The 27,508-nt window shown below is 46.6% G+C and overlaps 2 protein-coding genes across 3 annotated transcripts in view; both read left to right on the top strand.

Annotated features, from left to right (window-relative positions):
- The first annotated feature begins 1,057 nt into the window (after positions 1 to 1,057).
- On the top strand, positions 1,058 to 4,647 carry LOC100693797 (somatostatin-1). The gene is given in 3 exon segments (XM_003448940.5): positions 1,058 to 1,258; positions 4,245 to 4,398; positions 4,401 to 4,647. Coding segments are annotated over 3 exon segments (357 nt in total). The 5' UTR covers positions 1,058 to 1,117; the 3' UTR covers positions 4,463 to 4,647.
- Positions 4,648 to 15,897: 11,250 nt separating this feature from the next.
- ece2b (endothelin converting enzyme 2b) overlaps positions 15,898 to 27,508 on the top strand; it is a 39,173-nt gene continuing 27,562 nt past the window's right edge. The window contains exon 1 of one of the 2 annotated variants that reach the window (XM_019355465.2): positions 15,898 to 16,237. In XM_019355465.2, coding sequence (XP_019211010.1) covers positions 16,205 to 16,237 — 33 coding nt within the window. In that variant the 5' untranslated portion in view covers positions 15,898 to 16,204. Of the gene's footprint in view, positions 16,238 to 23,285; positions 23,333 to 27,508 lie in introns of those variants that run through there. The other variant, XM_019355467.2, reaches the window with a different exon arrangement.

Here is a 27,508-nt window from a genome sequence, read left to right as displayed (position 1 = left end):
AGCCTATCCCAGCTGTCTTAGGTTGAGAGGCGGGGTACACCCTGGACAGGTCGCCAGTCTGTTGCGTCTGTTGTGTTTTGTGTACTTTTACTGTGATCTGAGTACTGAAATTAAGTTGACCGTGGAGTGGGGTGCACATGGATTACGGGTGTGTACTGAAGAGATTTCTGGGGTCTGTTACCTTGTTGCCATGGCGATGCCAGGTAGATGAGAGGACGCTACAGTTTAATATGTGAATATTTATATTTCAGGTCTTGGGCAGAGGGGTGTGCGTTTGCTGAGTGGGCATGCAGGGCTGCAGGCTGTTTCATCATCACATCATTGAGACTGTGATGATGTCACCCACACGCCTCTGACCAACCAACAAACACCATCAGCCCCCCGACACCCCCGAAACCAAGTGTGGCTCTTTGTTTTTAATGTGAACAACACATTCAGCCATTTATGTCAGTGTTCACAGAAATACCTCAGAAAACTGAAATGATCTGTTCATGATGACATCATCACACATCATCCGTTGAAGCTCACGCGCTCTCGCTGCAGGATCCTCCTGAACGACAGGCGTCGCCACCGTGGAGCAAACATGAGCGCCGACACAGGAGGAGAAAACATCAGCGCTGCAGACAGAGGAGGCTCTCTCCACAAAGTTTCATCTCCTGTTTACTCTCTGAGCTCCTCTCTGCTGCCCCCCTCCTTTGGTGGCACCCCAGATTTTGCAGACACTTCCTGTGAATCACACAACATCAGTGATTTTAAGAACGAGGCTCGTGGTTCCGTCTCTTCGTTGACGTTTGTTTCAGGCGACCATATTTGACAACAGCACGATCAAACTGGAAATTCTGGCCCCCGTTTGGTCCCCTATGACAACATTCTGGACACGCTCCTGTCCGCGAGCCTCCGGCTGAGAAACAAAGTGAGTGGGAGGGAGGGGAAGAATTTGAAATCGGCTCATTTCACTAAACATCATCATCATCATCAGTCACCCCCCCTCCCCACCCATCACCAAACCCACCCGACCGCCCTGGGCAATGACGTCAGCGGGGCTTTAAAAGAGCCGCTGTGACGGGACAGAAGCAGAAGATCCTCCGAGCCGCAGACAGACAGACACGTGACGAAGATGAACTCCTCCTCGCGCCTCCGCTGCCTCCTCCTGCTCCTCGTCTCCCTCACCGCCTCCATCAGCTGCACCTCCGCCGCGCAGAGAGACTCCAAACTCCGCCTGTTGCTGCACCGGACCCCGCTGCTGGGCTCCAAACAGGTCCGACACGCACACACGCACGCGCGCACACGCACACATTTAATTTGATTTCAAAAAATCTATTTGAACTTTAATCGGAGTCTAAAAAAGTTTGAAAATGATTTTCTGTGAAAGTTTTGTAGAAAAATTAAAAACTGCAGCAAAAAAGTTTTAATGTATTAAATGTAATGAGTTAGAAACAGTTTGGACCAAACTGCAAACGTGTAGGAAACATCACAGAGTGAAGACGAGGCTGAATATTGTCTTTATGAATGAACAGCCATAAAATGTGACCAATAAATCCACGTCTGTGACGCTGACACCAAATATCCAGGAAACAGCTCCTTAATGAAAAACACAAAAACCTGCAGCTGGTGTAAAAATCACAGTCGTTTGTTCTGTGTTTGTGAACGTTTGAGGGCTTCAGCTCTGATTTCAGCTCCGTCTGTGGAGCCGTTCACTCCTATAAAAGAAATCAGAGGCTGAAAACATCATCATCATCATCATCACTGAATAAAATCAGACAGGAAAGCAAAAGGATGCAAATAAAAGCTTCAGTCTTTATTAAAAACACTGAGCTGACAAACTGAGTGTAAAGGTTTTTTTTAACTTGAAGTTCTCCGAGGCTTTAAATCCTCCAGAGAAAACGTTTCCCTCCATCACAGAGCGCTTCAGCTCCTTTGGCTGAGTCCAGATTCACTTTAACTACACACGTCCTGAACCAGTCTAATACTTGACAAACGAGCTGAAATCACACCTTCTCGGTCTGTGAAGGGTTCCTTTTATTTCTTCATCGTGACCTGCGTGAAGCTCTCCTGACGATGACGAGAGGGCGAGGAAGGTTTGTTTGGCAGCTGTAAATCAGCCGATGATTCATCTCCTCATCGCTCCTTCGTGGATTCTTTATGGTTGAGTCTGTACAGCCCGAGCGACCAATGAAGACAATGTTAGTGCTGTTTAATGTCTCAGATGCTTTCAGCAGCCGCTCGCGTCGTGACTTCAGTCAGAGACGAGGTGAACGTTCTGAAGAAGCTCAAACAGCTTCTTCTTCCATCAGTGAAGGTTTGCAGGACTCTGACACTCTGCTGCTGCTGTGCTCAGCTCTGACATCCACATCCTGACTGATGTTTTCACTTTGGCTCCACATCAGCTGCTTCTTCTGCAGCTCCTCTATGAATGACCTGCTCAGACTTTCAGCTTTCACCCATAAACACGTGAACACTTTACACTCGCTTTACATAGAGCGTTCATTTCATCTCAGTGTTATTCGTACAGCACAAGTTCACAACAACAGTCGCCTCCAGGTGCTTCACACTGTAGGCTAAAGCCTCTACAGCAAGAATCAGACGACCCGCGGCGACAATGGGAAGGAAAAACTCCCCTTTAACAGGAAGAAACCAGCAGAGCCAGCGTCGGGGAGGGGCGGACAACGGGGGAAGGTAATGAGGAGAAAGAGAGATGGGCAGAGAGGAGAGGACAAAACTAAAATGTGATGACACACAGCAGGTAGAGATCAGCGTCTGCACAGACGGTTGGTGTTCAGAGAAGGGGCGCGGCACGCTTTTTGAGTAAAATGGAGGACGTCGACCATGAAGACGGCACGCAGACAGGAAATGACGATGGTGTCTGACGTCTGCAGACTCATGACTCACAAATGCTCAGAAACTATTAGACAAAATCTCTTTTTCTTTTTTGATGTATGCAGTTTTCTTCAGCACCTCACAAACTGCTCGGCAGGAAGTGAAGGAGTCACAGCTCACCCTTTCACAATAAAGCTTGAGAGTTTTCAGAGCAGGGCTGCACGCTCCAAACTTGGTTTGTGGTTTTCCGCCCCCTAGAGGTTTAAGTGTGTCAGCATCTTTCTCTGATTGGCTTTAACCTCCTGATGTCCTGCAGGTCATGGCGACACGTTTAGAGGAATGGTCCTTCGGAACAAATTTACAGATTACTGTGATTTGGTTGAAACTTTTAGTATTTAGTTACATTGGATGTTTTCAAAACACAAACCCGTAAAATCTTTAAGAAAAATGTCAAAAACCTGTTTAAACTAAAACTTTAATATTTATCCACCAAATAACAACCTGAACTCGTGTTGTTATAGCTCGTGTTCCAGCCACACGCTCGACTCTCTGAGACGTCAGAAATTAATAAAGCCAAACATTCAAACACGAAAACAAATTTTTCTGTTCAGAAATGTCAATAACTGTGATTTCACAGCTTAAAAAAAATAAATAAAAATTGTTTGTTTGTCAAACAGTAAATTCACAAATGAATGAATAATGAAAATGTTTTGTTATTAGCATTGAAAACTACATTGATCATTTTTCAAAACTAATTATTGTAGTAAAAATTTCACTTATAATAAAACAAAACAATTTTTAAAATTTCATTATTATTTCATTTAATTCTCCTCAGGATAGAATTTACAGTAATATATGAATTAGATTTTAAAGATTTGTTTATTAGGTACTAAAACAAACAACCAACATAAACTAATGAAGAAAAAACTCTTCTGAACATCAAAAGCTAAATTTATTTAGGTTTAAACTAAATTGTATTTTATAAATTAGTTTTGCTTTTTTTCACAGTGTTGCCACTTTCAGTCAGTTTGTAATTATACATCAAACACAAATAACTTCCTGCTTCATTAAATCACAAACTAAATGTTATTTTTGTGAGAAATGTAAAATCTTCACTTTATCTATTTTTTTACTACTGAATCTGGGTGATGTCACAGACAGGGGATGTCCCTATATGGTCATCGCTGGTTATGAAGCCCCGCCCACCACCTAAAACGAGCAGCTAATAGTTTTTTTCAAAGGTGAGGCGTTAGACAGGTGGGAGATAAAGATCATGCAAAGCTCCCCTCCTCCCTCCATCACAGAGTAAAAACAGGAAACTCGTTTCACTTTAACCAGCCGACGCTGAGCTTTGTTGAGAATGAGCTCTTCACGTTCCCACACTGAGTTATTCGTGTCCGTGTTTTTTTATCTTGACGTGTTTTCAGGACATGTCGCGGTCCTCGCTGGCGGAGCTGCTCCTCTCTGACCTCCTGCAGGTGGAGAACGAGGCTCTGGAAGAGGAGAACTTCCCTCTGGCTGACGGTGAACCCGAAGACATCCGCGTCGACCTGGAGCGCGCCGCCGGCAGCGGCCCGCTGCTCGCCCCCGAGAGAGGAAAGCCGGCTGCAAGAACTTCTTCTGGAAGACCTTCACATCCTGCTGAGAGCCTCCTCCTCCGCCTCCCGCTCCTCCCGCTCCTCCTGCTCCTCCTGCTGTACAGAAACACGAGACTGACGTGATTAGTTTGGATGAAGTGTTTTGATTTTTCTGAGCTGATTCTTTCTGAATGTAAACTTGATGAAACTATTTTTAATTGTTGGTTTGAATAAAATCTGTTTGAGACAAACACTCGACCCCGTCTGCTGCTCGGGGGTTGGGGTGGGGGGGGGTAAACACCTTCATCATGATGAAGAACTGCAGCTTTTATTGAAGCTGATTAATGCCGGGGAGGAAGGGCTGAACAATAAAATAACTTTAATGATGGTTAATAAAGAGAGGAAGGGGCTCCATAGCAACCACAAGAAGGAATATTTAATCAAACTGAGATAACGAATCAGATCCTAAGTTTCCATTTTATTGATCCTCAGAGGCCGGACTGAACGTCACAGCAGAGAAATCAATGAAAATCACCTGTGCAGATGTTCAGGCCATAAGTATGTGGACACGTGTGCACTGACACGGAGGAGAGGAGGGGCTTTAGGTTTTCTTCACCACAGAAATCAATCACTTCACTCAAGGTTCCTTAAAAAGCACATTTCAAGGTCAAACACAATGAGTAGAAAAGCAACTTTTGTCTCTTTTTGTCCAGTTTTAACTTCATTTTTTGCACGTTTTTAATTTCAGGGTGTGAAACATTTAACCACAGAATGACCAAATAACAGAACCTCGGGTTTATATCAGCTGCACGAAGCTTCTGTTCTTCTTCACATCTTTGGCAAAGACTGATTATCACATCTGTCAGCCTTCCAGCAGCCCTGGCGACATTTCCTCGAGCACGCCTGAAAGTGTGGGCTTGGCATGGCTGAGCGCAGGAAATCTAAATGAGGCCCGACAGACAGACTGGTGTGGAAAAGCGTGTCCACAGTCAGTAACAGAGAAATGAATGCAAACATAATCAGAACACGAGCCTCCAAACACAGAGCCAATAAAGCCCGATGTTCTGTGAACCTGTCCCCAAAACTCTCACCTCCATTTTAATCACAGCAGCTTCTTCAGTGAGCAGCAGCAGGTAGCGTTTTAATTTTCCATTCCAGTTATCTTTACAATCACCGCGTGTCACACCTGAGTACAGGCTATCTAATATGAGCAGCTTTCACACTGTTGCTGAGTTATTTCCACACGTTTGACAGCAGAGACGCTGTGTAATTACTGCCTGCTCTAAATGATGCTGGAGGCAGCGAGGATGGAAATTAAACTCGCTGAAAAACAAGACTCGACTAAAACTTCTGCTCACAACTTCAGCCAGACGCTCTCACACTATTCAAAGACACAGGATTCATCACTGTGTCCATGAACGAATCACTGAAATCAGTATTTATATTTCTGACTACTTCTTACTTTTACTCCCCACATTTTAAAAGCAGGCTCGTTACTTTAGGCCTGATGTGTTTGAGTCAGTGTGAGGCAGTGCTGTTCGTGTGTGAATCACAAGGAGACGTCGCAGCAAAGACGTCACAGAGCGTTTGCTTTGTCTTGGCCCAACACCTGAACGACTGCAGGTGTCTGTACGTTGCGTTTGCGTCAGCGTGGAGCTAACCCTACAGACGAGGAGCGAGCACAAAGGCAGTAACGTTTTTAGGTGTTTCTATCAGCTCAACAATCATCAGCAAACACACAAACTGTGTGTGTGCAGTTTGTCTCACAGTGTGTTGCAGCTAAAGGTCCAGCTGCTGATTTCACAGGGAGAGAAAAGACAGAGAGCTGAGTTCACTCAGAGATGGAGAAAGATAAGAAAGAAGGACAGGAGAGGAAGAAGAGAGCTTAGAGTTAAAGGAAGGATGCTCAAGTCACATGGAAGTCCTCATGCTGTTAAATCTGTACATGTCACATTCTGTTTTCATGTTGTGAATCAAACTGATGCAGACTAACTGTGATATTTAAAGGCTGCATGAAAACCCTCTGCAGGTTAGTGCAGGATAAACAGGTTAGCTTGCTGCACAGTGGCCGTGGTTTCATGGTCACAGTTAGCTTACATCAAGTGGAGCAGAGATTCATAACAAGTCAAGAACACTGTGGGGCAGCAGACGTGTCAATGTTAAAGTCTGCGATCAACAGACGCCCAGATAATGGAAAACACCGAGCGTTTATGTCGAGGCACAAACCACCAGCTACACTCAAGAACTGCGAGACCAGATTGGACTCAAACATCTAAGAGAGCTAAAAACGTTCTTTAGGACGCCTGAAAGTGAGAAGGAACGAAGAATGAAGAGAAAAATGTGAAAAGGAGGAAGAGAGGAATTTAAACTGAGCCACAGGTGGAAGTCAGGAGACGTGATTCTGATCAGCCTGATGTTAAACTGCTGCCTCGCCTCCTCCGTGAGGTGTGTGTGTGTGTGTGTGTGTGTGTACGTGTGTGTGTGTGTGTGTGTGTGTATGTACGTGTGTGTGTGTGTGTGTGTGTGTGTGTGTGTGTGCGCAGCAGCTGCTGCAGTCAGATTAGCAGCTCCTTTCACTCATTAGTTCTTTGTTAAGAAAAGCTTTCAGGAGCTTAATGAGAGCTGATGATTGGCAGCTGAGACACACGCACCAGCAAATGGAGAGGGCGTCCATTACCGACCATCACGTGACGGCACTACGTGTGAAATCACATGATCCGCTTTGAAAGTTGGTCAGATACTCAGAGTGCATTGAAAATGGTAACAGCCCATTTCTTCTAAACATGATCAGAAACAGATGCAAACTGAAGCTCAGCGGGAATAAAATATGTGAACGGAGCCGAAGGAAGCAAGACGGATTTCAGACGTTCAGGAGGAGCATAGCCTCAGTTCTGTCAGTGCGGCGGGACCGTCTACCCAGCTGGTGATTAAATACATTAGATTCAAAATAATAGGAAATGAATGATGCCAACCAAAAGAAGAATGCACCCAGGACTGAGCCTTGTGGAACACCACAGGTTAGCGAGCCAATGTGCATGCTGATCCTAAGAAAGTCCTCTCAGATAAGTATGAGGAAAACTGCGGCGTCCCAAACAGGACATGAGGAGGGTGAAGACAGTGTGTTTATCATCAGTATGTCATTCAGTGTGATCAGAGACAGTGAGGTAAATGACTCGACACGAAGGATGAGCCGACCCAGTTTAGACCAGATTGGACTTTATGTGCCGTGTGACCTAAAACCAGTTTAATACCATGTCTTAAGTTATCGTTGTTAACATTACACAAACTTACAGACTCTAAGCTAAACGTTTGTGTGAAGCCAGTGTCCCTGATGCTCGAGCTTTGGCATCCCGAAGCGTCCCGTACTTGCACTTATTTCAGGGACGATCTCAGCAGCTGCGACTCCACATGGAGCTCTGACCTCACTAAACTCTCTCCTGATGAGTTTATGGTCTCAGCCGCTGATTTCAAGCCCAACTGAATAAAACATGATTTCTATTTGGTTTCATTTTGTGTTTTCATTAGAGTCAGAAAGGCCCATAAAGCAGGGGCGGGCGTAAGACGAGGCTTCACAACACGACCCCACAAATCGCATCTTTTATACACAGTCTGTGAGCTTATCTGTGCTTCCTGCTGTGGATCTTATTATAATGTCCGCATGACCATCAGAAACCTGCTGCTTGAATATATGTGATTGTTTCACAGCGGCGTGCAGCGGAGCGTCTTCCCTTTTTCAATATTAAATTTCAGCATTTAATTACCCTCAATAAAAGACTTTGGCTAATTTGAGGCGTTCGTGTTTGCCTTCCAGCTTCAAATCCTAATTAAAGCCTAAACAGGCTCGAAGCTTCATCCAGAAAAACTAAACAGATCGAGGAAAGACTCGAAGGCCTCGTGTGACCCACAGCTTCCTCTGACCTTTCCTCCTGCTGCTAATCAGAGGCTAATCTCAGCATCTGACATCAGCCTCTGATTAGCAGCTGGTAATGTCGACTGATTGCAGAACCACACACAGTAGAAGAGTCAGATGTTCTTCCGTTTTACATTTATTCTCAATTTAATTCAGACACAGTAGTGTGCAAAAGTCTTGAGCTGTTTCTTGATGTTTTTATTTATGAAACATGCAAACAGTTTCATTCTAACCAGTCACTATCTGGTGTGACCACCTCTGTCATTTCTTTAAGTGTTCAGGAACATCTTCAGTTTTATTCATAGAGCATCAGTTCACAGCAACAGCTGCCTTCAGTATTAGAAACTGAGGAGCAGCGACAGTGGGAAGGAAGAACTCCTTTCTAACAGGAACCAGGCGCAGGGAGGTGCATGTGGGTTGCGTTTTGATCCCACACTGCTTCCATGACTGTTTTTCTGTCCAGGTATGCTTCTACCTTTCCCAACCAGATGTTTTCCAGATGTTCCTGCATGGATGATCCAGATCTTTACTTTTCTCCCTTCATAATTCATTAGTTTGTCAAAGATCTCCACCACCTGTCTGACGTCCAGCCCAAAATGTGACAGAGCCACCACCATGTCTCACTGTCAGACCTCCTCCTGCACACTGACCATGATGTGGATCCATCTCTCCATCACACCTGTTCCTCTGTGTCATGTGAAGGCTGTGTGCAGACTCCAGAGACAAACGTGAACTCAAAGTAACAAACTTCAAAATACAAAGAATAAACACAGGCAGACAAGACACAGCATGAATGAGGGAAACACAGAGGGAGCAATCAGGGGATGAGTGACAGGAGGGAAACACAGCTGGGGCAAATCAGGCCTAACGAGACAAAGGAAGCAAAACCAGACGCATTAACATGAGACAGGGACTTTCAAAGTAAAACAGGAAACACAGACTGAACTTACAGACACAGACTCACAAGCAGGCACTGCAACAGAGACGTGGGAACAGGGCAGACACAGACACTGACTGGACACAGAATAGAGGGAGTAAGGAAACCAAAACTTAATCACACACCAAGAAGAACTGGGGAAAAATAGAAATGCAAAACAGAAACCAAAACCTTCACAAAAATAAACTAAGATAAGAACACAAATAAAAAGGTACAAAACTGAAACCACTGGGTCAACGACCCTGGAACCCTAACACTCTGATCTTCAGTTCTCGTATCATTTTCATATCTGTTTCCCTTCATTAAGCACGGCTTCCTGACAGCCGTCCATCCACTGAGACATCTCTGATGAGGATCAGTGGACAGTAGATGATCAGCTGAAGGTCCAGATCATCTCTCAGCTCCTGTGTCAGGTCCTTGCTGGAGTTTTTCCTCTTTCTTAAGGACGTGACTTTCAGAGTTTTTAAGCCTCGCGCTGCTTTGTTTAAACGACACACAGCACACCCTGCTGAGGTTTTGTCATGTGTAGTGGGACCAGAAGTACAAACTCAGATAACAAACTGACCTTTATTACACACAGGACAAGAGACTGTCAGAGTAAAACAGGAAACTAACAGTGAGACTGAAACACCTGAGCTTAATAAACACGAAGACAAACCGACTGAACAGGGATGATATAACGGAACCACAGACCAGGCATGTGGAACACAGGAGGGAGAATAACAAGGAAAACGATGAACATCAGATGATCGCCTAAACTAAGCAAAGATAATATTTAAACTGAAAAGTACAACAAAGTCAAACAGCAAACACCAAACAGAAAACAGTGGATATTATGTATCATTAATGTGTAACAACAGTCTGCACAGTCATGCAGGCTTTAAATCCTATCAAGGCTGAAAGTGTGCATTATTAGGGGCGTGGCCTCTTTGACTGACAGGTGGACGGTGACACAGACAGCTGTAGCTGTGTTGGTGCTACGGCTGCGGTGAGGTTTGTGTACTAACAGACATATAGACATATTTACATTCTATTTTGATGCCTGATGTCTAAATGTGAGACCCCTAACCCGACATCATCTCCATCATCTGCTTCAGCAGCAGCGAGTCATCTTTAGGTGGATGTGCAGGTGCCTTTAGCCTCTGACAGGAAGCTGCCATGATGTCATACACCTCTCCGTCTTGTTAAGAAGTGAGCGTTTCTTTATGAAACAGGAAACGGCAGCTGCAGCCGCACAAAGAGCCTGAGCCGCCAATCAGCCCGTCAGCCAATCACACACCGGCGTTTAAACAGCTTCAATAAACCTTAATGAGCGTTAATTACATCTGAAAGCTTCACTGGAACGCAGCGCACACTGCCTTTTAACTCTGTGTGTGTGTGTGTGTGTGTGTGTGAGTGCGTGTGTGTGAGTGCGTGTGTGTGTGTGTGTGTGTGAGTGTGAGTGCGTGTGTGTGAGTGCGTGTGTGTGAGTGTGAGTGCGTGTGTGTGAGTGTGAGTGCGTGTGTGTGAGTGCGTGTGTGTGAGTGTGAGTGCGTGTGTGTGAGTGTGAGTGCGTGTGTGTGAGTGCGTGTGTGTGAGTGTGAGTGCGTGTGTGTGTGTGTGAGTGTGAGTGCGTGTGTGTGTGTGTGTGAGTGTGAGTGCGTGTGTGTGTGTGTGTGTGTGTGAGTGTGAGTGCGTGTGTGTGAGTGCGTGTGTGTGAGTGTGAGTGCGTGTGTGTGTGTGTGAGTGTGTGTCTGAGTGCGTGTGTGTGATGTATACAGCAGCTGATTAGTTGTTTTCAATGAATCGTCTTTTTAAGGTGAAATCATCATCAGAAGCCACACACACACACACACACACACACACACACACGCACTCACACTCACACACACACACACGCAGCACGATGATGTCAGCAGCATTCAGGAGATCAGAGGTCAAACTGCGATCAGCAGGGCTAACCAATCACAGAGCAGTTGATAAAGTGGAGAAACACAGTGTGTTGCCGCGGTGACGTTATCATCAGCCTCCAGGTTTGGAGGTGAGTCAGACTGCGAGTTTTGTGTGGGGCCCAGTGCATGATGGGTAGGCGTGGCGTGCTCTGGGTTCAGTCTGCAGCGAGAAGATGACACAAACTTCAGAGTTTAACATTTAAGAGACATGACCTTTGACCTCTGCAGCAGCTGCTTCCTCCTGATTAAAAGGTCGCTGAGCTTCAGTTTGTTCACACATCCACACGTCTTCTACTTCTGGCCGTTTATGCAGATGAGTCATTTTAACCTCGAAACAAAATGAAACCCCATGTTTGTGAAACGCTGCAGGTAAGAGCTCGACCTGGCTCAGGTAAGCAGCCAGCTGTTACTTGTTGGGACTGTATCTGCCTCAACTTCAAGACTCACTTTTAATATCCATGTATGTGTTTAACACATTTTATACCAGAGCGTCTCTTTGTCCATCGACACGACAGAACAACGTCTGAGTGTCTGCGTGACTCCAGACCATCTTCACAGTTCCTCCTTTACATTTCAGCCATCGGCCTTTTTCTTTCTTTCATGGTGAGATCTAAAACCAGGCGCAGAGCTGGAGTCCATCACATGGAGAGGACCTGGAGGAGACGTGGTCCACGTTTGAGTCTGGGTGGACTTCCAGTGTGTGTGTCTGCAGCGCGGCCTGTGATGAGTTCACATCTGATTCACTGAAACTTCACAAAGACGCACAAAGGAAATGTTGTTTTCAGGAGGCTGACCTTCAGCTGTAACTGCGTTTGAAACCTGAAAGACGAAGTGACGCAAACACCGCCGCCGCATCATGTAAAGTGACGTTTGGAGCGCACAGGTGAGGATGAGTCAGCCTCCTGCAGGTGTTTGAGCATCGCCGGCGTCTCTCCCACAATAAGAAGTCACCCGACAGCGAGAAGCTGAAGGTTTTCACTGCAGCTCATCTTCGTCTCTTTGACAGATGCAGCTGCTGCTTTTCTTCTGCTCAATGACAAGGTGACGCTGAAGAGCTCCTCATTCACTTCACCTCCTTTCCTTCACCGCCTCTTCTCCTCTCCTCTCTCCTTCCTCACAGGGAAATGAGAGGAGAAGAGGATGTGATGAGGAGGGAGGTCGTCTTCTTTGGAAGAACCGTCAGAAAAAAGAGGGCAGGATGGGAAGAAAATGAAAAGAAATAAAGAACAAGAAAACGGAAGATGGAAAGAAAGAAGACAAAAAGATGGTGAAAGGTTGAAGCACTAAAGAAAGAAAGAATCTGCCAGGAAATGACATCATCAGTCATTTCCTGGTCCAAACAACGAGGACGGTCTAAATTCTTTTAGATTCAAAAGTTAGTTTCTATCTACAGATGATAAACCATCACCGAACATGAATCAGGCAGGAGTCTTTCAGATGATCTGCAGTGAGAGCAGGGAGCAGGTGGAGGTTAGAAACCCAGTGGAGGCGAGACACAGACAGGAGGAGAGGTAGTGAAGGTGGATGAGCTTAAATAGCTGGGGTCAACCATAAAGCCATGGACGGTGCCCAAGACAGGTGAAGATGAGAGAGCAGGCAGGGTGGAGTGGGTGGAGACGGGTGTCAAGGGTGGTGGCAGAAGGAGCAAGAGGTAAAGGGGAGGTTTAAAGATGGCGGTGAGACCTGCTGGGATGCGATGTATGGAGGAGGAGGAGAAGGCCGAGCTGAAGGTGTAGAACACCTGAGTCCATCAGAGGAGGTTTGCAGGTGTGCAGACGAGACCGAGGGAAACTTTATCATCCACAAAGGGGCAGTTTGCTTTGGAGCCAGCAGCACAAATAACACAAGACAGAATGAAAAAATGAATAGGAAGATATGAGAATTTAAGGGAGGGAGAGTGGATGTGATGGAGCTGCCAGGCTGGAGGAGAAGAGGACGAGCTCAGAGGTTGATGGATACAGTGAAGGAGGACATGCAGAGGGTGTATGTGTGACGGAGGAGGTTCTCACTCAGCTCTGTGAGAACAGCAGCGACGCCTGGAGGATTAATGACGTGCTGCCACCTGGTGGCTGTGGACATACTGACCGTTCACTATCATCTGACAGAAACAGGTCAACACTTTAGAACGAAAACAGCCTCGATGACAGAGGCGTGAGGGAAACAAGGAAAAGAAGGGAGCTGTGCGAAGCTCCTCCACGTGATGTCACGGGCGAGTAGCTCACAGAGGAGACTGAAGAACTGCTCCCTGTACTGTGTGTCTGCGGCCAGCAGGGGGAGCTGCTGGATAACCTTTGACTTCATTTCCAGTTTGCTGTGTTTGCGTCACTGTCACTGCTTTACTGTGAGATGATCATAGAAGCTTGTGTCAGCAGAACAGGACACGCTTCCTTCATGGATGTGAAATAGTCACAGTGCAGAGACATCACAAACATGTTTGTCCTGCAGCGTCTGATCAATCAATCACTGATTATAAATGATAATCATAATATGTTATTGTATATACTATCATTATAATAATAATAATAATGCATTGGATTTATATAGCGCTTTTCAGGGCATCCAAAGCGCTTTACAATGACATTATTCATTCACTCTCACATTCACACACTGGTGGAGGCAGCTACGGTTGTAGCCACAGCTGCCCTGGGGCAGACTGACAGAGGCGAGGCTGCCATATCGCGCCATCGGCCCCTCTGGCCAACACCAGTAGGCGGTAGGGTAAAGTGTCTTGCCCAAGGACACAACGGCCAGGACAGAGAGGCCGGGGATCGAACCGGTGACCTTCCGGTTACAGGTGCCCTTCCCAACCCCCTGAGCCACGGTCACCCCAAACATCATCTGGACAGGTCTGAATTAATCAAAGTATAATTACTAATTATTAGTTAAATATTGCTAATATCCCAGACTGAGTGCTGTATTTGGTAACAGGAAGAAAGAAAGAAGTGATTCTTTTAAAGCCTTTTAATCTGCGTAGTTACTGCAGTATGCCTGCAGGGGGCAGAACCACTGCTCTGTTCACACCTGCACAGTTTAATTAGGCAGCAGGTGTGACACAGACGCAGGTGACAGCATGAGTCACCGCCGAAAGAAGAACCTCTGTCTGAGCTCCAGGTGTACCTAATAATGTGGCCTGCTCCTGGGTGGAATTTTATTTTGACGCTGAGATCTGAGCACTTCCTCCTCCTGCTGATCCAGTCCAGCTGGTTCCTGGTTTGTGCCTCCTGTGAGCCGTGACGTGGGAGAACCTGCTGAACCCGTCTGACCCCGCCCACCTGCTCCAGGTGACAGCGTCAGCTCACATGGAGCGCGGTCGTCTTTATAAATGCTCGTTTCATCCTCTCGATCCTTTCATTCCCTTGGCCGACATTTTGATTGGATAAAATGAAAGTGTTCTGCTCATTTCCTGCTTATATTCTTAGAGCAGCTTTGCATGATTCACTGCTCAGAATAATCTTTCTTTGTCTTATGCTGGGCCTCATGCAGCCCCTCCCTCCATCCTCGGTCTCAAACACGTTGTTTTCAAGCCCTCACTCCAAAAAGACTACTGTCTTTTCTGCTTGGCCAGCTTCTGGAAGCCTGCAGAGGGGCAGCACTCAGTGCCCATGAGCTGTACTGTCTGAGCTTTAGAGATTTCTACAGGTTTGTGTTCCTGGACACAAAGAAGTGAAACGTGCCCTGAGAGGAAAATCACCTGGATTGAAGTTATGTTTGCTGGACAGATAAATTCAGACCATTTTGAAAGCTCTCACTGACTCGTGGTTCGTACATGTGAGCGTCCCCCAAAGAGCCGTTAAGAGCAGGAAGAGCAATAAACACCAGTTTATTGATTTGTGTGTGTGTGTGTACACACAGCCGTGGTTTCTAAGCCCGTCCTGTGAGGCTGATGGAGTCCTCGGGCTCTCACGCCAGCGACCAGCGTTCAGCTCTCACACTGACCATTAATTACACATCTAATCATAAAAGTACAGAAAGTAGTTTAAGGGTGGTGTAGTACGGTGGCTCTGAGGTGATGAAGAACACTTCCCTTCCTTGAAAACGATGGATCACATTCCCGGTTTTGCGTGTGTCCAGTTCCCGGTGTGAAGGTCCCTCCCTGAGCCTGGTTCTGCCGGAGGTTTCTTCCTGTTAAAAGGGAGTTTTTCCTTCCCACTGTCGCCAAAGTGCTTGCTCATAGGGGGTCATATGATTGTTGGGTTTTTCTCTGTATTATTGTCTTTACCTTACAATCTAAGGCACCTGTGTCAGTGTGTGAGCGTGTATCTGGTGTGTATTCACGAGCACTGAGCAGAGGTGTGGCTCTGTGAACAGATGTGAACAGATGTTCAGGTCTGCTGCTGTGTTTGTAAAAAATAAAACTGAACATATATTTTTTTCACTTTGCTCGGTTTAATCTGAGTAACTTTTTCACGGATGCCGGGGACCGTGCCGTGATGTGCGCGCGGTAACGTTGAACGTTAAACCTTCAGAGTCGTGGAGGCTGAAGCTGCGGTCACAGGAGTCACTGCCGCCGTGGGTTCTGGGAGTTGGAGGAAGTAATGAAAGTGTAATATTGGGGGAGGAGGAGGGCTAACAGCGGCGGATTTTCGCCCCACAGGGTGTGAATGAGGCCACGCGTGGTGAATTCACAGAAAGCTCAGTGCGGAAATGAGGAAAACTTACCGCAGCCACAGAGCGATGAGGAGCTGGAGGAGGTGACGTAGGGCCGTGTGAGTGACGTCAGTCCCTGTGTGTCTCGGGGTGTGTTTGTTTGTGAGAGGAAGAGGCTGGTTGGATTTTGGGCGGGGTCTGAGGAGAGAGAGAGGGAAGCGGAGAAAACCGAAAAACCTCCCGATCCTCCTCCTGCTGCTCCTCCTGCTGCTCCTGCAGCACACAGACAAAAGGAGACCGGGACAACACACACGCGCACACACACACAGACTCGCACGCTCACACACAGACGGCCAGAGCGCGGCACAGACGGACGGACAGCCGGGAGGATGGGCCGGCGGAGCGGCCGTCGGTAGCGCTCTGATTTCGGGGACGGAGCTCCAGGATGAGCGTAGCGCTGCAGGACCTCCGGAACACCGTGAGTACGCACACACACACACACGCACACACACACACACACACACACGGAGACTCACACACACACCGACGCGTGACACTCGCAGCCCACGCGTGTTCTCTGTGATGCTGATCACCTTTAAATCACTGTCATCGGTGTGTGTGCAAGCGTGCGTGTGCTTGTGCGTGAGCAGGAACACTGGGTGGCCTGAAATCAGGGCTGACCTGACAGTGACGTCACGGATCAAACAGGCTGATCAGAAATGAGTGAGTGTGACACAACAGGTTTGTAAACACACACACACACACACACACACACACACACACACACACACACACACACTGATCCCTCCGGTTCAGGTTTGTTTATAACCACAGAAGAAGAACAGACAAAAAACACTCTTCTTCTTCTTCTCCTCACGTTGTTGAGCTGAGGTGGACAGTTAGTCTGTGGCTGCAGGTAAATCTGCTCCTGCACTGTTTGATTAAAACATAGACTGTATAGCAAAGATGGAGCTACATGACACCACCCACTGGTTTCTGGTGTTTTGGCCATGGCTGTGTTGGTTTTTATGGATCATCTCACACACACACACACACACACACACACACACACACATTGATACCTGTAACTCAGTAGCATCCAGTATTTCAGGGACTCCTGTTACCCAGGGTGAAGCCCAGCAGCCACCTGTATCACCAGCCACCTGTCAAAGAGGCCACGCCCTTCATAATGTAAAGTTTAAACATTAACTCCACCCTGTACAGGTGTTACAAAGCAGGACATTAATTGTACAGACCAAAATCAGTTTTCTCTGAAATAAAGTAAAGCGAGTGTACAGCTGGCCGCCTGCTCCCAGAGGAGCTCTGTTATCTGTGCTGCTGGGTTTGGGTGGATAACCAGGGTCTGCTGGGATGCAAAGATAAGTCAGAGTGTCATCAGGGCGTGGGTGGAAGTGGGAGCATCTACACATAAATAAAACAAATAAGAGTCAGAGGTCCTCATCGGGTGCCTTGTGGTACTCCAGAGCTGATACTCACCTTTGCAGTGATCTGATTTGTCAAGAACGCAGAGACACGTGTGTGAATGTGAGGATATCTGTTGGTACATGAGGTGTGAGTCTGTTTGAGGTGTTGTGCTTTAACAGCTGCTGTCTGACAGTGATTTAGCTTCTTATTAGCTATTTAAAAATGTGTCTGCATAGTGGGAGTGTAAACCGCAACAGGCTCGCAGGACTCGCAGAACAGGAAGTTTTGGGCTGGACCTTAAATACCCAGGAGTGCTGTGATGATAGCTGAGGGGTTCCCTGCACAGATACGAGCAGCAGCCATTCTTCTCTCTGACTGCATTCAGTCAGAGAGAAGCAGCTGATCCTGACTGCTTCAGAAAGTAACCGAGTACATTGGTACAGGAGTGACACACTGAGGTTTCTGTGTGTGACTATGCTGTCAGACCTGCAGATCCACACCTGCAGGCCTCAGACTGATACGTTCACAGGATCAGCCCGTCGGCCCCGCGCCGTCACTCTGCTGGTGAAACATCAGTGCTAACACTTTGAGTGGGTGGTATCAGCTGTCCATGTGAGCTTCTTGGTGAAGTGTGCTGGAGCAACATCATCACATGTCTTAAATCAAGCTGCAGTCCTGAACAGACTTCACCTGTTTGGAGCTTGATTTGATTTATCTGCACTGAGAACAGAGAGACCTGAGCCGGGAGAGCCAAACACCAAACGGTCCAACAAACAGTGCAAATAACAGCCAAGCCCCCTAAAAGAGACTGACGCTCCCTGCAACGTGACGCAAACAGGAACACTTAGTTTTACAGCTCCGTGAGTTTGCGCTCTGCAGTTTGTCTCACAGAGAATGAACGCATGAGCTGTGTGTGCAGTCATGAATGCAACGTATCAATAGTTTCCTGGAATTAAAAGATTATTATTCAGCTTAATTGAGTTTAAATGGGCGAGTTCCTGGAAGGAAAATCTCTCCCGGAAGTGTTTAACAAAGTTTGGAGGAAGTTGTGGAAAGTCTGGAAAACAAAGCATCGCTTGTTGGCCTGCAGTGAACCGTCCGGTTTGGCGACTGCATGGATCTCAGACTGAAACAGGCTGATGCACAGACTGCCTGAGGGGGCGAGCTCAGGGGAAGAAAGCCCTCAGGTGGTTTTTATTGAGGTTTGATGCTGATTCACTTGGAGTGGAAAAGTTCATGAAGAGATTATAGCGACTAAATATAAGTCTGTGCAGACCCTACAGTTATACATACAGAGCAGGTGATTGGACGTCAGGGAACGTTGTACTGTCAGACATGTGATGTCAGAGGTCCTGACCTGTGTGTGTGTGTGTGTGTGTGTGTGTGTGTGTGTGTGCTGATGATGCAGAAGGGCTCAGACTTGGTTCGGTCTTTGGGTGTTCCAGTTTCCTTCCACTGTTTAAAGACGGGCTGTGAGCTGCTCATGCAGGCCTGAACAGCCTGTGTACCAACTCTGCTGTGTCGCTGCATTAAGGTACAGAGGTTTAAGACTGCTGTGTGTGTTGGGGTCCCGCCCGGTGTAATCAGGCTCTGTATTTACCGAGGACGTGTTTCCAGGTTCTTTGGTTAATATTGGATCTTTCAGTTTGGAAATGTTTCTGATCTGTGGGACCTTGTGTCCACAGATTCGCTCATTCGCTCTGTGTTGCCCCAAAAATCAGTGTTCTGGAGAAGCAAAGGTTGAAGCACCATCTAATGAAACAAAATCCACGTGTGTCATTCTCACAGTGAGCTGCACAAACACACACCAGCACCATTAAACCTTCATTCCAGTCTTACTGACATGGAGAGAGTTTTTATCCACTTTCTTTGTGTGTGTGTGTGTGTGTGTGTGTGTGTGTGTGTGTGTGTGTGTGTCTGGACTGGGCAGGGTTTACTGTTTCCTCTCTGCAGCTCTGTGACTTCCTGTCTTAAGATACCCACAGTTTCCATCTGAGCAACAAAACAAACGAAGACATGAGCGACCGTGACCTCTGACCTTCATCACTTACGTCGTCATCATCATCATCGTTTTCCTGGGCTTCTGTGTGGCGGCAGAGCCGCCGCCTGCTCCTGTTCCTCAGCTGTGAAACCCTGAAAATCAGATTTCCATCATCATCATCATCATTTCCAGCTGGCAGCAGAATATTTCCCGTCCATTTCTTCTAATAACCGGTCTTTATCGTCCTCCCCACCCTCGTCTTCATCATCCTAATGACTGGAGCTGCCACTTCTTCTCCATTAACTGATTGATCTTGAATGCTCTGTCACAGTTTCTTAAATCTGAGTTTTGCAGAGCAGGTGGAGTTTACTGGGCAGAGATGCAGGCTTGGAACTGGGTGGAGGTTTGATGGAGGGTGGAGGAGGGTCAGGGGTCAATGAGGAGTCACTGTGAGTGATGATGTGCCCTCTGGGATGGGAGGTGGTTGCCGTAGTGATGACCTGCAGGTGGTAAAGGTCACAAGGCAGCTTTAGTGTTCAGTTTTTAAAGTCACGCCTGTGTGTGTGTGTGTGTGTGTGTGTGTGTGTGTGTGTGTGTGTGTGTGTGCAGAGAGCAGATTGGTGTTTCTGACCTGCATCAGTTAAACTTTCACTGTCAGACAGGTGAAAGTGAATAAACCTGTTTGAAGATGAAAACTTGGTTTTAGGATTAAAGCAAGACTCGGTTTAGGCTCGGGGTGAGTTAGGCTCGGGGTGAGTTAGGCTCGGGGTGAGTTAGGCTCGGGTTTAGCTTTGGGGGGACGGTCTCAGGGATGCACTGATGTCAGTGAATGTCACACCAAGTTTGAAGCAGAACAGTTACGGGACCAGCTCTGAGTATTAGTACTGTATGTATGTAACGCACATTATTCACACACGTGTCTGTGATTGAAGCCTCTACAGGAGTCTGCCTTGTTCCACTAAAGTGAGCCATCATCAGGTCAGGAAGTTAATGTCTTTCCTACAGAGAGACAGAGGACAGCATATTCCCCGTGGTGCTGCTATTTTAGGTCTATTAGAGCTCTGGCACCGACATGACCCGGAGTAATGAACTCAGGCTCACCCTGGACTGTCAGTGAGGCAGACACTCACAGACACACCTGCAGCCCAGGTGAGCTGACATGCACGTCCCTGGGCTGTGGGCTGTGCTTTGTGATGTGTGTGTAAGTGGGATTATAACTTCCAGGAGAAAGCCTAATTCAGAACAAAATCTCAGTCATCGACTGTTCGGTGACCCTTAAATCAAAGTTTATTTATTTCGCTCGGGGGTCAGATTACTGCCTGGAAACTTTACCGGGATGGTCAACGATGGCGAGACATGTTCCTAGGAGGGCGTCACCTTTAAAACCAGAAAGGAAACACAAATACAGACAAGTTCATCCATCTGTTTGGAAATCAGACAAAACGACACTTCCTCAGGTCTTTATAGTTGTTCCCTGAAGGAAAGCTTACAGCAGATGAACTGGAGGTCACGATGAGCGGCTGCTACCTGATTTAAGGGGAAAGTTTTCGCTCCTTTTCCTGAGATGTTGGTGTAGCGGTCTTCAGGCCGGATTTGTTCCGTTCTCTATTTGTTTTCTTGCCCTTCATCGCAGACGCCGTGACCCAAACTAAGCAGAAGATTGGAGCGTGAAGGTTTCCGTGATCGTCCTGCTCAGCGTCCCGAGCTGATCCGGGCCTACAGGGAGTACTGACGTCCGCTGCGGTTTTAATCCTGTCTGAGCGAAGCTGCAGTTTTTAAAATGCTGTTTTCTTCTGACTCGGCAGACCTGCTGAAAGTCCCGCTTTAAAGCAGCCGGTGTTGTTTCCACCGGAGGGGGTGTTAACGCCCACTCCCTTCAGGAGCTGTTTTTTTGGCCGAGCTGTTGTCTTCCTCAGCGCCGCTTAAAGGAACGCAAAATCCAATTAGAGAGCCGGTGAAAGGCTCTGCACAGACTCACCGTGATCATGTTTTCTTCACCCATCAGTAATTCAACGACTGTTGTCGGTTTCTGTGGTTACACTCCGAACACGATTCACGGCACAAACAAAGGCTGCGGGCCTGAGTCAGCGTTAAGCTGATAGCTCTGCTTTTACTCCGAAGACGAGGAGTGAAAGTGGCGGCGAATGAGCGTCCCTACCAGGCCGGAATTCAAACGTCGCTTCTGACACCAGGTTTATTTTTGGGGGGGTGATTTTCTTCCATCCAAGAATTATGATTCCTGCTTTTAAAGCACACTATATGGTCCTGTTTCCATGTACTGAAGTTTTTTAGCTGCCAGTGTCTGAAAGATTGGCTTAATGTTCCTGAGTGTGACCTTCACAGGCTCTTTGATGGCCTCTAACAGCTTTGTGTGATGAGCTGAGCTTCAATCTGCTGACACCGAGATGTTGGATTGATGTGCTGGTCAACACTGACTAACACTGATGAATGTTGTCTTAGAAATGGAGTCCGCTAATCCCTAAAACCAACAAAGACTCCAACCATTCCTACACTCACGCTTTTTTCTGGATTTATGAGAAGCATCGGTGCTGTAACAACAGAATTTAGGCAGTGTAGCATCAGTCATGCTCTTCTGTAAGGTTTGGAAAACAACAGCTGTTTAATTTTGCCAAGTTGACCGTTGCACTCTGTCATCAAGGCGACGGATGAATGTGCTGCAAGAGTTAGATGGGTAAGAAGTGTCGAGCTGTCGGGGAAGGCTTTAGGAAAAGGACTCTAATTAAGTTTATCTTTTTTGAAATACTAAAAATTTGTTGGTTAAGTTCAGAAAGATTAAATACACATCACTAACGCTGACAGAGATGGCCCCGCCCCAGTGATCAAGTGACACCTCGAGGGAAACTGAAACGCATCAGCAGCTGATGCTAAACATCCTTATTTTACACCACGGGACTGAGAAAGACCAGGAATGTCTGCTCAGTGTTCTCATGCTGCTCGCACCACAAGCAAAGCGAACAGGATGCTGACTGCAGTTCACATTTTGGCCACCTGCGTCACCAAAGATACTTTTGAGAATTACCAACAGCAGCTGTAAACCAATCAAATGTTTGCAGCTGATAATAAGCCTTAGTCTGACATGGAGGTAAAGTGTAGCTGATGACGTGGACGCAGCCTGTGGTTGGTTAAAGCAGCAGCTTGTTGTGAGCAGCAGTGCTGTGTCACTGGTGGGTTAACTAAGGTTATGCAATGACTGTGAAGGTCATCCGGGTCATCAGAGTCTAAAGAGCTTGGAGAGAAAAGCGTCTGGACTTCTTTAAGTTTCTTGAAGATGTTTCATCCCAGAAGCTTCTTCAGTTCTAAGAGCAACTGGTCCCAGATTTCAGCCCTATGGGAGTGTCCTCTACCTCATCACACGAGCCAAGGTGTGAAAATGGATGTGGGTCACAATCAGCCAAGGTTTAAGGTGAACCCATTGTGAAGCCTAGCCCCACCCTATCATGTGACTTACTGAGGTCAAATGGCCCAGGATGTGAGTGTGCATTAAGGCGTCTGGGAAGTCTGGACATAGCGGCTTCTTTCACTCCTCTTTCAAACCATCTGTCTTCTCTGTCCAAAGGTTATGCAGTCATCAGCAGCTCTGACAGGAAATCATTTTCAGCAGTTTACACCAGGATGTTTCCTCAGTCAGAGCTTTTGGATGGTTCGGTGTTGGGATCAGAGTCACTGCTGACCTCCAGCAGCACAAGGAGAGCGGCTCGGTCTGAGAACTGCTCTGATGGTGTTTCACTGCTTTATGATTTACGTAGTATTTACTGCGCTGAGCTCCTTCATTGTGGAACTAACAGGGTTCGTACGGGTGCTTGAAATCCTTGAAAATGCTTGAATTCTAATGTCGTCTTTTCAAGGTTTGAAAAGTGCTTGAATTTCAGATGTGGTGCTTAAAAGTGCTTGAAAATGTAACTGTATTTCATTCACAATAAATAGCTATCTGATTGAATTGTTTTCTTATCAGATAGAGAAATAAAATGAGACGCAAAAGCAAAATTTCCCCGCCTGAGCTGCCTTGCGTCTGTTTCAATATGTGACTCCGCCCCTCCCTCGGACAGTCGGGGATGAGTGCGCTAACATACCTGTAGGTTGCTGTTTTAATGAGTGTTTGATGGAAAACAACAATGGCGGAGTTTGCGTTCTCCAGTCGCATGATAGGTGAGTCCTAGTAAATAATTTTCCAGTACGTGTACGTTACACATGCTATTTTTTTTTAAATTATGGTTATTATTTTGCTAGCTATCAAACTCGCTGGAGAAATGATTGAAATGCACTGAGTGTGATGCAGTATGGCAGCGCTATTACGGAATATGCTGTGAACTTAGCTAACATTACTTAGCAGTAATATGAGTTAATTTACTTAAGTGAAAGCTTTAAACATTAGCCCGATACATAACTAGCTAACTTAAGGCTTTCTGAGGGGGGGGGGGTTCTGAATAAAACAGTGGCGTTTACTCCGGGAAGAAACGGTAAAAACGGCGTTTTTTATGGAGAGCGCTAGCAAACACGCTTTGCTTGTGAGTGAAAAAAGAAAAAACACTCCTTCCCTATTGGTGGAAAAATGTACCATGTCGACCAATCAAAAAATGATACGACAACATGTGGTATTTGGTTGTTGGGAAGAGAGAGAGAGCGAGTGAGAGTTTTGATACGTGAGAGATTTGTGATGTTTATCATGTTTGGAGTCTCAAGTTAGTGTGTTGTCTCGTGTAGTTAGTGTGTCGTGTAGTCGTTTTGTTTTGTGTGTCAGTTCTACTAGTGAACGTCACAGTTGCTGCAACTGTGTGCTGGAAAAGCTTAAAAAGGGACCTTGAAAGTGCTTAAAAAGTGCTTGAATTTGACCCTGAAAAAAGCGTACGAACCCTGAACTAAAGATAAGATAAGATAAGATAAGATAACCTTTATTACTCCCACACGTGGGAAATTTGTTTTGTCACAGCAGGAAGTGGACAGTGCAAAAGTTATGAAGCAAAAATTAGAATAAAATAAAATAAGAATAAATACAGTACACAACTGTACAGAATAGAATAAAATACTATATACAGTAGAATAAAATGGAATGAAATATACAATAAGATAAAAATAGAATACAAATGCTATATACAACTGAGTAAAAATACAACGATGCCAGAAAGCTCAACTGTTTGATGGTGAAGTGAATCTTTGTGCGTGCTGACGGAGAATGTGAGCGTCGAGGCGCTGAGTGAAGGCTCACATACACGGAGACCTCACTCATGAGTTCTGTTTTTGGGTGTTTTTGCGGTTCTGCCCGGCTCGGGTTGGACTTGTTCTGGAGGTGGTTCTTATTTCTGCTGTCTGTGCTGCTGAAGAGGAGCCTGGGCTGGAAGACCTGCAGCTTTTTTCCAAGTCTCTGTCTAGTCTTTATAGCACAGGGGTCGGCAACCCTGGGGACGCGTGCCACAGCTGGCACGTGAAGGGTTAACTGATGGCACGACATGCAGTGAATTAATCTGAGAAGGTGCGTTAAAAAATAAATGGCCGGGCCAGCGGTGCACACCGCAAATTAGCTTGCGTAGACACATTAGTTGTGCCGCTTCTTAATGACGGCATCTTAGCGAACAACCCCAACTACCAGATTCAACTTGTAATTGCTAGCTGGCAGTTTTTTCAAGCGATGTTGAATTTTCCACATTCCGACCCTTCAAAAGCTTCAGGAGCTGCCCGCTCAGCGCAGCATCAGCACAGCGGAAATACACGGATACATCCGAAGACTCGAGGCAGAATTCACAGTGTGTTTTCGGGACTTTCAGGTGGACCAATGTTTTCTTTTCTCATCAAACCAGAAAGCTTTAATGAGCAGCTGGATTTGTCTCGCATTAACTGCCTGGACACAGAGGACATCGAAGTGCAGCTGATTGAACTGAAAAGCTCGACTCTGTGGGGTCAAAGTTTGCAGAACGCAGCTGGAATCCACAGCTGTGCGTGTTCATGGAGCTGCATTTTCACCTGCTGGACATCACTACCTGACAAGTTTAACTGTCTTCAGAACATTGCAGAGGCCTTATTGACAGTATTTGGCTCTACATATCTGTGTGAGCAGATTTTCTCTCACATGAGTGTCCTCAGGTAGCCGTCTGAATGCTGGACACTCAGAGACCTGTGTCTCTGAGTGGGAGACCAGTGATCACATTAACATGTGTGTCCCTGTATTAACAAACATGCCATATTGGCCCAGTTTATTTTTCTTATCATTGTTGTGAGGAGACCATAAATAGCATTTGTATTTTCTGTTGTACAGTTCATTTGCTGTTATGGATAAAAAGAGTCTTTTTTGTTTCAAAATAGCTGATAACTATTCGCTGATAGCTGCCAACATCTGCAAACAAATATAATTCTATCAAGTTGTTCTATATAGTGTGTAACTGTTGATATAGAGCGTTATTAAATTTATTGCTAATGCAATCATATGGCACTCTGACTTCTGAGGAAATTTTAGACGGCACTCATCATCAGAAAGGTTGCCGACCCCTGTTATAGCATAACTACGCTTTCCACATGTACTCAGACCTTGTAGAGGATATACAAATACTATTTTCCAAAAGTAAAAGGACTTTCTACTAGTGTCTTAAGATTACCAGCTGGTAGAGGAGGAGGGATAATCTGGCTCCTCTGTTCTCCCCCTCGGGGAGCACCAATGCATTATGGTTATTCTGTTTGCGTCGAGCATGATGCGAATCATCGGGTGGAACACCAGTCCAGCTGGTTCTTCGTGCACTGATTCCCAGTCCATGGAAAACAAAACAGTATGAGAGACTCAAAGAGTCGCAGCTTCACCTGGAAGGAGATGCGTTTGGAGCGCCGGAGTGACGCTAGCTTCCCTGAATTATTCCAGGCAAAGATGTGGGATTGTGAGAAATGTTCATATAATGAAGTCCAAACGGATCCGGATGCTCTGTCTTCTACGTTAATGAGAAGAACTTTGACTTCTGTGAAGTCAAAGCGAGTGCTGGATCATCTCTGTAGGTTCCCAGTCATCCAGGTCATAGTCTGAATTCTGACAAACTTAAAAAAAGAAACACCTGGACTCCTTTAAGTCTGACGTTTCAAAGTGAAGACGTCTCCTGGATGAGGTGAAATCCAGCTGCTCTTGAGAAGCCCAGAGTCTTTGAGCAAGGACGGAGCAGAGTCAGCAGAGAGGGCGACGTGTCTGCACCAGAGATCAGATGCTTTTCACAGACATCTGCTTTTTACAGCAGTACAGACGATTCACGTGAATCCAGGTCCTTTCAAGAGCGTACAAATACTTTTAGGCTCGCTGGTGTCCTCGGGCGTCTGCTTGGTTCTGAGTAATGAGCAGCGATGTTCTGGCTACTGTCGCTCTTGGATGTTTCAGGCTCGTCAGCAGCACCGAGATGAAGCTCGTGTTCAGGTGTTTGTACCTCAGGTCATGTGTTTGCGTATGGAGGCTGTGAGGGGACAAAAGAGCGGACTTCACATCCAGAACAGACAGACAGGCGTTATATAAGCTGCAGTGAACTCCATTAGAGCTGAATGGAGATGATTCACTGGCATTATTTAATTACACACACACACACACACACACACACACACACACACACACACACACACACACACACAGTGACATCAACCTCTACAGAGAGATATAACACACACTCCTGTCTCCTAGCAACCTGCTCACCCACTCCCCCCTCTCTCCCCCTCTGTGTGCGTCATCAATTAAAGAGAACAGAGCCGGATGAGAGACACTGACGGAGAGTGAGACAGGGGGAGAGAGACAGCCCCTGAGTGTGGGTCCCGAGGAAGGAAACAGTTGGAAACCTTTGGTTTCCTGTAGGACGGCAGGACCGTGAGACCGCGGAGCCTCCGAGGACAGACAGGAAGACACTCCCACCCTCCGCTGACACTGAGACAGACCCGCTGCTGCGCCTCCTTTGTGACCCGCGGTGGGAGAAATCCATCCTCAGAAGCTGCTGGAGCTCACCGCTCATTCCTGGGCTCAGCCACCTTTGGGACCCCCACACAGGCAGCGGTTATTCTTCTGCCAGCTGGAGTGTATCCTCACGGCGACCGCGCCGCTTCGAGCTGCCGCTCGCACGCTCGCGTGGAGTTGGCTGTTTGAGGTCGACTCAGATAAGTGTCGCTGTGACGCACGTTTCCATGGTTACACTCACTCGGGCTCATGTGCGGGCCCACGCTTGTCTGAAGTCATCACACTCACCAACATCTAGCTTTTAGGAAAGTCCCTCTTTGTGTTGTTTCTGATTTAACCATCAAAGGTCAAAGGTCGTATCGGGGAGCTGGGGGGGTTGTTCCTTCAGAATACTTACAAAACATTCCTTTGATGTAAGCGTT

This window comes from Oreochromis niloticus, linkage group LG14, assembly GCF_001858045.2.
Source record: "Oreochromis niloticus isolate F11D_XX linkage group LG14, O_niloticus_UMD_NMBU, whole genome shotgun sequence".
Taxonomy (NCBI): domain Eukaryota; kingdom Metazoa; phylum Chordata; class Actinopteri; order Cichliformes; family Cichlidae; genus Oreochromis; species Oreochromis niloticus.
The sequence above is the reverse complement of the archived record's forward strand: the minus strand, read 5'-3'. Positions and strand labels throughout refer to the sequence as shown.